Source organism: Taudactylus pleione, unplaced genomic scaffold (genome assembly GCF_031769625.1).
Source record: "Taudactylus pleione unplaced genomic scaffold, aTauple2 ptg000007l, whole genome shotgun sequence".
NCBI lineage: Eukaryota > Metazoa > Chordata > Amphibia > Anura > Myobatrachidae > Taudactylus > Taudactylus pleione.
In genome coordinates, this window is record NW_028284410.1 from 28,862,885 (window position 1) to 28,875,872 (window position 12,988).

At 45.8% G+C, this 12,988-nt stretch overlaps 1 protein-coding gene across 1 annotated transcript in view; it reads left to right on the plus strand.

Annotated features, from left to right (window-relative positions):
• The window catches only part of CSMD2 (CUB and Sushi multiple domains 2), a 1,115,355-nt gene that overhangs the window by 891,264 nt on the left and 211,103 nt on the right, over nucleotides 1–12,988 (plus strand). The window contains exons 16-17 of the mRNA XM_088462676.1: nucleotides 289–427; nucleotides 2,298–2,485. Of these exons, the coding sequence (XP_088318802.1) occupies nucleotides 289–427; nucleotides 2,298–2,485 (327 nt within the window). The remainder of the gene's footprint in view (nucleotides 1–288; nucleotides 428–2,297; nucleotides 2,486–12,988) is intronic.

The window sequence follows — 12,988 nt, forward strand, 5'->3', positions numbered from 1 at the left end:
GCCTGTAAGACAGACCATCACCATGCGTCTACACAGCCACCTCCCAGTCACTGACCAGGAATGCCCAATATATTTTGTATATATTTCTGAGATGGTGCGCACAGGCTCTGGACGCATGCGCAGTGTGATATAAAAGCATGCCCAGAAGAAATTCATTGTTCAACTGCGTCCAACATTGGGTCCAACTCAGAATCAGGCCCCAGACCTGTAGTTTTCTTCAGTCTAGCATTAGAGTTCATTGTATATTACAAGTATTTGCCTTTTGACATTCTCTACTTCTCTTAACAGCCCCATGTGGTGGACACCTGACAGCTCCAAGTGGGATGATTCTCTCTCCTGGCTGGCCTGGGTTTTACAAGGATTCCTTGAACTGTGTTTGGGTTCTGGAAGCGCAGCCTGGATACCCAATAAAAATCACATTCGACAAGTAAGTTCATACCCTTATACTAGGTACAGTATCATGATCAGCCTGTTGCCAAATACACCTATCTGAAACCGCTGTCAGTGACATTTGATCAGTCAGCACTCACTTGAGCCTGTCATTATTAAGTGGTTTGAATCAAAGTTATTCAATGTAGCCCTATGTCCTGTAACACAATGATTACACTTCTCACAGTATCTATTCCACTCATGATTAATGTGAAAAAATCTTACTGCCACCACTAAGGAGTATTTCACACGGGTCTGTAGCATGTATCTTGGCACTTCACAGGCTTATATGTTTATTTAAAGAACACGGAAACCAGCTAAATTTACTGATTTTAACGTTTAGCGCAATTACACAAATGCTTGAAGAGAACAGAAAAAAGGTTAAATAAATGGACATACAATTATGCAGAATATATTAAAAGAATAAAAGGAATAAATCAGAATCACATCAACGATGGTATGAAACTGGCATGAAGAGGTCACAAGAGATTATTTGGAACAATCCAGCATGTACCATACCCATTTATGAATTGGATAATGCCATACAAGTTTCTCTGCCCTTTATTCTGTAAAAAGACTGTGACAAACAGCACCTCCATTCTCTGGCTGGCTTCTCTGTAGATATACATTAGTTTACACTGTTAGGTACACACATACCGGTGTCCTGGGCTCAGGTTTCTGAAGAGTTTGGGGTCTTTAGCCACAGCACAGATGTACAAAGGATTTTTAGATGTGGACCAATGGACATGGGACATCTCTATAACCAATTTCATAACCTCTCATAAAGGTCTGATCTATTTCCTGGCCAGATACTTCAAATGGAGATGTGGTCCCAAGATTTGTAGCTTCTACAGAGACCCTCTGGCTCCAGGCCATACAATGGTATCTTGGAGTGGAGGGATTTTCCTGGCAGATGCCTTAAACACACAAGGGCAGGGGCGTATCTGTAATGGGTTACAAGTAATGTAACGTGCCTATTTCTTGCAAAACAGCCACAGGTCGCTGGCAGGACACCCGGCCTGTTACAGTTACATGACATTACATTGATAAGCAATATAATAACTTGTGATGGACTACATAATCACTACACTAGGTTCAATTAATATTGATATTAATGTTAATATTAATTGCCGTGATTCAAGTCAATGCGATGTTGAATAGTCACGGAGCTATTCAATTCAGCGCGCTGTTAAGAAAAAGAATGCCGGTTCTTGCAACTTACCCTGGGTGTTTATTCGCGAAACCTGCCTTCTCCGACTAAAGTGCCAACGCGCAGCTGTTAGCGCAACGCTAAGCCTGAAAACAGCCGCGTGGCCGGAACTTTTGACGGATTTCTCCTCACAACCCTTCTTCCCAGAGCCTAACCCTAACCCTCCGCTTAGTGCCTAACCCTCTCCCTAACCCCACTACTCACCGTCGGGTATTCTGAGTGCTGACATCTCGACAGCTGGGATTTCAACTACCTCCCAAATCCCTTGTTGTCAGTTTATTATTCACCTAAATTCATACTTTTCCACACAGGATTTTTAATCCATTAAAAGTAAAAATGCCGATTTGCTTCTTGCGCCAATGTGACTGGATGACCTGTAAGTCACTAATCATTACAGTGCAGCTTTGCTGTCATTTTTCAGGATGTGACAAAGCCAGTCCACATTAGATCTAGCTGCAATTTACTACTTTAATATATTAATACAGTTTATCAATAGCTGTTTTTTAAATAATATACTAACATTGGAATATCCAAAATGATGTAGAAAAACCTTGGCGAACCGGTGGGAGTATCGCCTGTGTCCAAGGGACCGCATTGCATCTGTAAAGATCAAATCATTGCTCCACCTGTACAACATATTTTTCTCTTGTCGATGCAGATTTAAGACTGAGGTGAATTACGACACCCTGGAAGTGAGAGATGGGAAGTCTTATTCTTCACCACTGATTGGGGTCTATGATGGCACGCAGGTACCCCAATTCTTAATCAGCACCAGTAACTTCCTATACCTGCTCTTCACCACTGACAAGAGCCACTCAGACATTGGTTTTCAAATCCGCTATGAAAGTAAGCAACCGTTCTATGTAAAATATGTATGCAGTCCCATTGTATTTCTTATGTAGTGATTCTGTTACAATACTAAACACTTGTATCTTAGAAAGGCACTGAATTGCTGCAATTTCTGCTGAATTCAGGTCTGTTCCATTGATTGAAGATAAAAGCCAAGTTGCTTGTATTTGATTAAAAATAATTACCCCCACCCGATGCACAGAATGAATATGGAGGCAGGTCTTGCAGGAATTGTTCATTTGTGTAGTTGTAAGCACAGCAGGCAGGGCGCCACTCAAATATACAGAAATTGGCATCATTGTGTTAGCTGTGCTACTGCAAAGTGTTTTGAGAACTTAAATCTATTAGAACCCGTTCTGCACTCTTCAGTCTGATCATCTTTATTGATTTTCTTTTACCATAACAACTGGAGTACTGACTTCTGGACAGCATCGTTGAATAAAAAAAGCTGCTTTTATTCCTTCTTAATTTGGAATTATTTCCTCATGCTTTGAATGAGAGCTGCCAAGAGTCATTTTCCCAGAATGCTCCGCTCCTTCACTCTCTGGGGGATTTCTTTCTGTTCTCATTCAAATTACAGTGATATATATAACATATTGCTATATTTCCTATATTGCTTTGATTGTTTGATTTGATGACACCCTGCCAGGGGTGCCAAGAGGGATGGCACCCTGCCGCTCCCCCTTCCCCCTCCTTTCAGCGTCAGTAGTGCCCAACAGTGGGCTGCAGTGAGTACAGGGATATTGCTGCTGCCGCCGAGTGCACAGGGGGGGAGTGGGGGTTAGGCTGCTCGTTTAGGGTAAGAGTGTAGGGGGCAAGGGTTAAGGATAGGCTGCGGGAAAGGTGGGTTAGAGAAATTGGGTGAGAGTTGGGTTAGTACATTAATTGGATCGGGATTCTGACTGTCGGGATGCAACTGTCAGTATTCTGACTTCCGGTATCCCGACCACAAGGATCCCGTACCCAACCCCTAACAACAACATAGGAACAACTCATTTAGGCTTTTGCAGAAACAAAATGTAATAATTTTGACAGTTAATTACTGACATTTGCTGCTTGGAAACACTAAGGACTCATAATCAGTGGTGGATTATCAGCTCCCAACTGTCATCTCACAGGTTGTGTTTGAAAAATGACAGTTGGGAGCTGATTGGCTGGCACCTTATCACTTCTTATCACTTTTCACTCTGTCTCCTAAGACTGCTTAGTAAATAGACACCATAATGCGTTACTAAATGGGAGCCTTAAAGAGATAGGATCTGTCAATGCTCATGATGCCTACAAGCACACCCCTGCTGAAAGCTTGAAATGGCCTGGTTATGAAGTTTGTGTGCAGGGGGATTGCCAGGGCTGATAAGCAACCCCAGTCTGTCCCTGATCATTTCTTTGTTTAGGGACACCTACTGTGTACATTTCTTCCATTCAACATTTGAAGCTAGCTGTCCATTTTCTGCCACCTTTCTGGTCACCTAAAGGAAAAGTGCAGAGCTACAGTATATATACAAATATCTTCTTGCCTGTTGTTGAAAAACAACTTTAAACACAGTAGTTTAAACTCAAATTGAGCCTCCAATCTGGAGCAAACAGAGATGAACCAGTTTGCAATAAACAACATTGTTGCTTTAAGGAGATGTACATTCAAGTTATTCCATGAACTACAAACATCTTTATTAATTTTCTGTTGCCCTGTAGCTGTTTGGCATTTAAAGTTGACAGGAGCACCACATCACTGCTCTGTTCTATTGTGACCCTGCCCTCTCTATAAACTAAAGCTGTCTGCACATATTGTAGTGTCTTGCAAATCAATTACAGTTTAATATTTTAGATTTTACTAAAGTGCATACAATTTTATGAAATCTATTCTGAAGTTAATTCGATCTTAAATACTTAGAGGGGTATTCAATATGAAACGTTAACTTCACTGTCGAAGTTAACGTTTCATATCGGAGTTTTTACCTGCGTTAAAGTATCAGGCGCGCTCCCGCTTATCCCCGTATTCAATATGAAATTAACGAAAACGGGAAACTCCGAAGTTGGATTTGCGTAAAATTACGTATTTTTCCTTAAAAAAATTGTAAGACCCCCCTAAAGTTGTAAAAACATGGGGGATTACTATGGGTACCCCCGTTTTAGCCTTTAATTGAAAGTCGGGGATTTAAATAGCCGCAGCAGGTGTTTTTTTCCAACATTGAATAAGTGATGCAGAAGAGCAGTTAGGTTATTTTTTTCGTTTTTTTAAGTGGTCCCATCAAATTTGGGGTACATGAAAATGGGTAATAGCATATTTTTATGTCCCTACAGTAAGTTTTTACAAATACTGCATTTGTGCACCTGCCGCTATAATTCTATTCTTCAAAACACCTGCCGCATACATTCAGAATAGCCCTGAACCTATTTCTCTATTCTTAAACAATTTTTTCACATTTTTTTTTCACCCCAATTTTTAAATTAATTTTTTGGGGTGTCCCTATTTTTTTAAAAAACTTTTTTGACACAGTTCTTTTTTAAATGTCATTCCCAGGGGTGCAGGCTATTTTATTTAAGCCTGCACCCCTAAACCCCAGTTCTGCACTTTTTTTTGACACCTATTTAATGGTGAAAAGTTATCCCCGTTTTTTATCAAAGACTTTTCAAAACTGCGATAAGTCTTTGAAATTGAATATGGTGTAAAAGTAAAACCTGCGATAATGACGTCATACCTCTGATATTAACGCAAAAACGATGTTTTCGCACCCATAATGAATACCCCTGTTAGAAGGTTACCCACACATGCAGATATTTTCCTGTGGACTTAGCAAAACATGCATACTGCAGTAAAAAATTGTACAATTACAGCACACAAGCGGCGGCTCCTACCCTCTTAGATGAGGGGGGGCTGCTGCCGCTCAAAACAGGAGGGAGGGTGCAATTACTCACCCGCTCCTCCTTGCCAGGTCCTGGCACCTGCGCGATCGGTCTGTCAGGTGCCGGGACCAGCGCATGCGCACTAGCAGCAGGAAGCCGCACATGCGCACTAGCGGCGGGGAGCCGCGCATGCGCATGCCACAGGCATCCAAAGGGCTGTATCATCTGCGGGCCACTAGGAGCCAGTTATGGCTAGTGGAAAGGCAGAGTAGCGGCTTCCTCCTGGAAGCCGCTCTCTGCTAATACAGGCTTGCCTACCCTCCCGATTTGGCAAGGAGCCTCCCGATTTTCGGGTGCCGCTCCCGGCCCCCTGGAAAGGCAGGCAAGCCTCCCGGAAGTCTCCGTCCCTCCCCACTGAAAAAAAACAGAAATACCCGCAGCGGGGGGCCCAGTGACGCGATTTGCGCAGAATCGCTGGGAGCTTGGCTGGGAGTGTGGCTGCCGGTGGCATCATCAGCTCAGCGCCTGGAGGCATGGCAGCTAGTCCGGTCGGGCTTGGAGGGCCTGGAGGATCAGCAGGCCAGCGAGACACTGTCGGGGCTGGCAGCTGGGGGAGTGTGGTAGTGGAGATGGTCCAGCCATGCAAGGTCATGTGGTGGACATGCCAGATTGGGCAGCCCAGGTACTGGGAGAGACATCTGTTGATCCCCTGCGAGCTGCTGTTTTGGGTGGTGTGGGGAGGGGGCATAATCAGGGTAACAGCCGTGGACATGGTCAGGGGTCAATGGCCATAATCAATATCATTATTGGGAGCAAGGCTGGTTTAAGGGCTGTCATTGGGTGCTATCCATGTAGGCTTAGATGGCAAAATAATGGGAAGCGAGCTGGTGTGGGGGTAAGACTGAGACTGTGCCCTGTGCATCCCCCACTGCCAAGTCTCTTTTTGGCCAATGTGCAGTCTCTACCCAATAAGCTGGATGCTATACAAGCTGAAATGGCGAATAAATGCTTTATGAGGAATAGTTTGATTTTTATTTTTACAGAGTCATGGCTGCACAGTGGTATACCTGATATGGCAGTTAGGCTGGATAACATGACCTTATTTAGGGCAGATAGGACCTTGGACTCTGGCAAGCAAAAAGGTAGTGGTTTTACTTGTAGATGGCTGCTAAATTTTTTATCTGATAGACCTCAGGTGGTCAAGTTGGGGAAATCCAGTTCCAAGGCGTTGGTGCTGAATGTTGGAGTCCCGCAGGGGTGTGTCTTGAGCCCAGCTCTGTATTCATTATTCACTCATGATTGTTAGTCTCAGTCATGGTCTGCTAAGGTCATTAAATTTGCAGACGACATCACTATCGTTGGTCTAATAACTAACGGGGATGAACGTGCCTATAGAGCTGAGGTGGCTAGAATGTTTGAGTGGAGCAGTGGAAGCTGCCTACAGTACTGCTTAACACAATAAAAACAAAGGAAATTATTGTTGATTTCAGGAGACGGAGTGCTCCTACAAAGGTCCCCTGTTTGTTTAGGTGGTTTGACCATCGAGGTAGTGTCTTCTTTTAAATTGCTGGGGTTTTTTATTTCGGATACCTTGACATGGTCCCTGAACTCAGCATTCTTGGTTAAGAAGGTACATCAACGATTGTTTTTTCTGCATCGTTTAAGATTAACGTTTAAGATTAACGTGTGTGAGTTGGGGGACCCTTCTAAAGTTTTATTTTAGCATTGTGGAAAGTATCTTGACTTATGGGATTGTGGCCTGGTATGGGAATTGTACTGTGGCTGAACGTAGAGCATTGGATTAGGTGGTTGGGACGGCTAGCAGAATTATTGGAGTTGTGCTACCATGCACTCAACAGATATATGAAAAAGGCTCCTGAAAAAAATCTAGATCTATTCTAGTAGATCCCAGCCATCCTAACCATGAGAAATTGCCATCTAACAGGCGCTTCATAGCTGTGCGCACTCGCACAAAACGTTTGCATAATAGTTTCTTTTCAACTGCATTGCATACGCTAAATGTTTGATTTACATTTTTGATTGATCAATGCTGTTTAAGTAGTAATGTAATTGCTGCCTGTTTTATTATGTGGTATAGTGCTGTTAGGTTTTTTGTTGACATCATTCGTGCTGTCAATGACAATAAAGTAGTATTATTATTATTATTATTATTATTATTATTATATAGGAGACACAACGCCCTGGGGCTGCCTTTTGTACATGTGACTGGCAGGTGATGCTTCCAATAGGAATCCACTGCCAGTCACACAGTGTAGCCAGTGCAGTCACAGACAGGGGCGCCGAGAGGGGGGGGGGGCGAGTACAGATTACCAGGGCCCGCGCCAGGAGGGGGCCCGGGCCGCCCGCAGCACATCCCCTTTTTTTTCAACATATATATTTTCTTTTATTGGCCATTACTACCTTACTAAAACCACCGGGGTGGCAGCGTGCTGCAGTCCGGGGGGGGGGGGGGGGGGTATGAGTAGGTAGAGTAGCACTGTCTGCTTGCCAGTGTCACAGACAGTGCATTGTCACTCACCTGTCTGCAATGCAGCTGCACCGCTGCAGCACTGGTACAGAGGGAGAGTAAGACATGATGACATCATCTATCAATGCTATATAAATCTAGATATGTGAGATATATTATAACAATATGGTTGCAATATACATATATATATATATAAATGTGTGTGTGTGTTTATATATATCTGTATATATCATATTTATATAAGAAATATATCTAAACGTATGTTATATATAAACTCACACATATATATAGTTTTCACTCTAGCTCCAGCGGCAGGCAGGGCGCCGGAGCTAGAGAGGGCACCTTAATGCGCGCGGCGAAGGTGCGCGCGTGTCCGAAAAGAGGGCGTGGCCATCGAAAAGGGGGAGTGTCTATAAGACGAGTCCCCTTTTCGTCACTCTTGGGGGCGTGCCCGGCACTTACGGACACGCCGAGCAGCCCCCAAGCGCTGCAGACAGGGAGAATAGATGTCGGGCGCATGCGCCAGGTGTCTATTCTCCGGCGGTGACCGGGTCACTGCACATTTCTTCACCCGCGGGACACTGCGACCCGCAGGTGAAGACGGCACCCGCAGGCTGTGAGGGCAGGGCGCTTTTTGCCCTCCTTCTTTATGGCAGGGTGCTTTTTGCCCTCCAGATTGACGTCATGACGTCACTCCCATAGTTCCGAGGAGCGGGCGCCGGGGACGGAAGGCAGCAGGACTGGAGTGAGGTTTCAGGTAAGTATTTTTTTATTTTTTATTTTTTGTATGTGTGTGCGCTCGCGCGGGGGGGCTCACTACAGGCGGCATTATTGGTGGCTCACTACAGGGGGCATTGTTGGGGGCTCACTACAGGGGGCATTACTGGGGGCTCACTACAGGGGGCATTACTGGGGGCTTACTACCGGGGGTATTACGGGGGCGTACTACACGGGGCGTTACAGGGGGCTTACTACAGGGGACATTACGGGGGCTTACTACAGGGGGCATTACTGGGAGCTTTCTACAGGGGGCATTACTGGGGGCTTACTACTGGGGGCACTACAGGGAGTTTACTACTGGGGGTTTACTACAGGGGGCTTACTACTGGGAGCACTACAGGGGCCCTTAGTTATGGGGCACTGCAAAGGGGGACCACTACTGGAGGTACTGCATAGGGGGACCATTGCTGGGGGACACTACATAGGCGGCACTGCATAGGGGGACCTCTACAGAGGGCACTGCACAGGGGGACCACTACTGGGGGAACTGCATAGGGGGGCGGAAGCTGGGGCTGGCATAGGTGCCGGGGGGGCACCAACATTTATCTTGCCTCCGGGCACCTGGGATGAAGTTACGCCACTGGACTGGAGACAGGTAGAGGATGCTGCTGGGCCACTCCATTTGTGTACACATATGGAGCCAGAGCCGGATATGGAAGGGGGCATAGTGGGTAGGTGGTAAGTTCCCTGATGCCCTCCCTTTCTCAGATGCAAACCCAAACCCCCCTCCCCCACTGCCACTGTGACTTGCAGCCAGTCAAGTCACAGTGGCAGAGTTTAATGTAAGTGGGAGGGAGGACACTAATGTCTCAATGTTATATATTGTATGTGACAAGTGTGTGACTGTATGTGTGACTATGTGATGTCTGTGACTATGTGTATGTGACTGTATGCATATACAGTATGTATGTGTGAGACTATGTGATGACTATGTATGTGTGACTATGTGATGACTGTATGTATGAATGTATGTATGCATGTATGTGACTGTATGTATGTACAGTATGTATGTGTGAGACTATGTGATGACTGTAAATATGTGTGTATCTACCCCTACTACTACCACCTTCATCACCTCCCCCAGCTGCCATGTTTTCTCTACATTATATGGTGGTCATTGCAATGCTCTGTGCATTATATGGCAGTCACTGTGACACACTGCATTATATGCAGTCCCTACTATGCTCTCTGCATTATATGCAGTCCCTGCTATGCTCTCTGCATTATATGCAGTCCCTGCTATGCTCTCTGCATTATATGCCGTCCCTGCTATGCTCTGTGAATTATATGGTAATCCCTGCTATGCTCTGATTTATATGCAGTCCCTGCTATGCTCTCTGCATTATATGCAGTCCCTGCTATGCGCTCTGCATTATATGCAGTCCCTGCTATGCTCTCTGCATTATATGCAGTCCCTGCTATGCTCTCTGCATTAAAGGCAGTCCCTGCTATGCTCTCTGCATTATATGGTAATCCCTGCTATGCTCTGATTTATATGCAGTCCCTGATATGCTCTCTGCATTATATGCAGTCCCTGCTATGCTCTCTGCATTATATGCAGTCCCTGCTATGCTCTCTGCATTATATGCCGTCCCTGCTATGCTCTCTGCATTATATGGTAATCCCTGCTATTATCTGATTTATATGCAGTCCCTGCTATGCTCTCTGCATTATATGCAGTCCCTGCTATGCTCTCTGCATTATATGCAGTCCCTGCTATGCTCTCTGCATTATATGCCGTCCCTGCTATCAGGGCAGTTTCTAGGGTCTGAGGCTCCCAGTGCGAGCAGTCAAAATGCGCCCCCCCCACCCCTCGAAGCAGTAATATTGTGGAGTGGGCGTGGCGTCATCGTGAGGGGGTGTGGTATCACAGTAAGGGAGCGTGATCTAGAAAGACCACAGAATGACAGCCACCGTGACTACTGAGTACAGGGGTGTCTAACCTGTCAGAGGCAAAGCGCTGAAAAATATATGTAGCTAAACAAAAGATAGACAGCATGCGCGCACTCAAAAAATGGGGTGTGGCCTAGCTGTCACAAGCCCACGCCGCATTTCTGTGTGCATGCCTGTGGTGTGACATTTGCAGAAGTATGACCTTGCATCACACCCGGTTTTAGTCGCGTTGGGAGCGAGCCCAGTCAGATCCACATAAAATACACTGCAACAAACCACTTCCACATAAAATATATTGGAAAAGCCAGAGGCACATAAACTACGTTTTAAAACACATCCACCTCAAATACATTATTAAATCCAGAACCACATAAAACACATTGAAAAAACATGATTCACATAATACACACTTCATTCCAGCCCCCTCCCTTGCCATTCCATCCCGACAGGTCTTAGGCTTCCCCCCATCTGGCTCTCAGGCAAAAGTGCCCATTATGCAGTGCCCCCTGTAGTTGTCCCCATATGCAGTGTCCCCTGTATTTATGCCCCTTATGCAGTGCCCACAGTGGTAGTGTAACTAATGCAGAGCCCCCATTAGTAGTGTCCCCTGTAGTCATGCCCCCATCAGTAATGCCCCCAATAGTAATGGTCCCTGTTGTAGTGCCCCAGTAGTAGTGTCCCCAGTTGTATTGCCCCCAATAGTAATGCCCCCTGTAGTAGTGTCCCCTTTATAAATTCCTCAGTATTAATGCCCCTGTATTAGTGCCCCCAATAGTAATGCTCCCTTTGTAGTAGTGCCCCAAGTAGAAAAGCCCCAAGTAGTAGTGCCCCCAGTAGAAGTGCCCCTGGCCCCTGAGTAATGCACCCAGTAGTGGTGCCTCCTAAGCAATAACCCCAGTAGAAGTGCCCCTTGAGTAATGTCCCCAGTAGTAGTGCCCGGGTGCCCCCAGTAGTGGTGTCTCCCCCAGTAGGGGTGCCACCAGAGTAATGTCCCTAGTAGCTGTGCCCAGGTGCCCCCAGTAGTGGTGGCTCCCCCAGCAGAAGTGCCCCCAGTAGTAGTACCTCCCTCCAAGTATTGTCCAGGCTGCCTGCACACACAAAAAAAAAAAAACAGTAACACTTACCTTCAGCCCCGCTCTGGCGTCCGCTCCGCTCGGCTGCTCCTCTCTCTGCACTATGGGAAAGACGTCATGCTCTGCTCTGCCGGGCGCCCACTGGTAACTGAATCTCAGCGGGCGCCCGGCAGTTAACATGCTGTTTCTACAGCAGGGGTAGGAGGCAGCGCGCCCCGTGCGATTGCACGGGTCGCCTGCCCCTAGAAACGGCCCTGCCTGCTATGCTCTCTGCATTATATGGTAATCCCTGCTATGCTCTGATTTATATGCAGTCTCTGCTATGCTCTCTGCATTATATGCAGTCCCTGCTATGCTCTCTGCATTATATGCTGTCCCTGTGATGCTCTCTTCGTTATATGGTAATCCCTGCTATGCTCTGATTTATATGCAGCCCCTGCTATGCACTCTGCATTATATGCCGTCCCTGCTATGCTCTGTGCATTATATGGTAATCCCTGCTATTATTTGATTTATATGCAGTCCCTGCTATGCTCTCTGCATTATATGCTGTCCCTGTGATGCTCTCTGCGTTATATGGTAATCCCTGCTATGCTCTGATTTATATGCAGCCCCTGCTATGCTCTGATTTATATGCAGTCTCTGCTATGCGCTCTGCATTATATGCATTCCCTGTTATGCTATCTGGTGGTCAGTGGTGCTCACTGAATTATATGGTGGTCACTACAATGCTCTGTGGGGTTGAGGTAGTGTAGTACAGGCAACAATACTTAGCCACTGAGTCTTGAGACAGTAGAGTATGCAAGCTCCATTTAATAGTGTAGATACCCCCGAACCACACAAGAAATGCAGCAGGCGCTGACATCTTTATGTAATGGGACTAAAAATGTGTGCCCTCATCCTAACACTTTTCAATCTTAACAATGTTGACAGCTGTATCAAAGCTAGCCAGGGATGACTACTATATACAGGGAGGGAAGGGTGAGAGAAAGCCTAGCTTCACCCCTAATGTTGTGCCATTCATAGACACGCGTCCATGTTTAATGTCCATTTCATATTGGTGTGAATGGGGAGCACACCAGTGTCTTGTGGCTGCAGCACAAACCTAACAAGAAACACACCCCCTACTTTACCACCACTCCTGAGTAGCACATTACACCATCTGCATATCTAGCTACACCCCTGCCTGAACCTCTGTATCCAATCTACTCCCACACTACCTGCTAAGGTGAGAGGGATCCAGCCATTGATTGGAAATTAATTCCATTTCTTGCTGGCTGTCGGAGTTGGGTGATTTTCACAAACTCCTTGTATACTGATTACCAGAATGGTCCCTGCATTTTATACCAGTCACTAGAATAGTCCCAGCATTATATACCTGTTACGAAAATGGTCCCTATATTATATATAATATAGAATGTC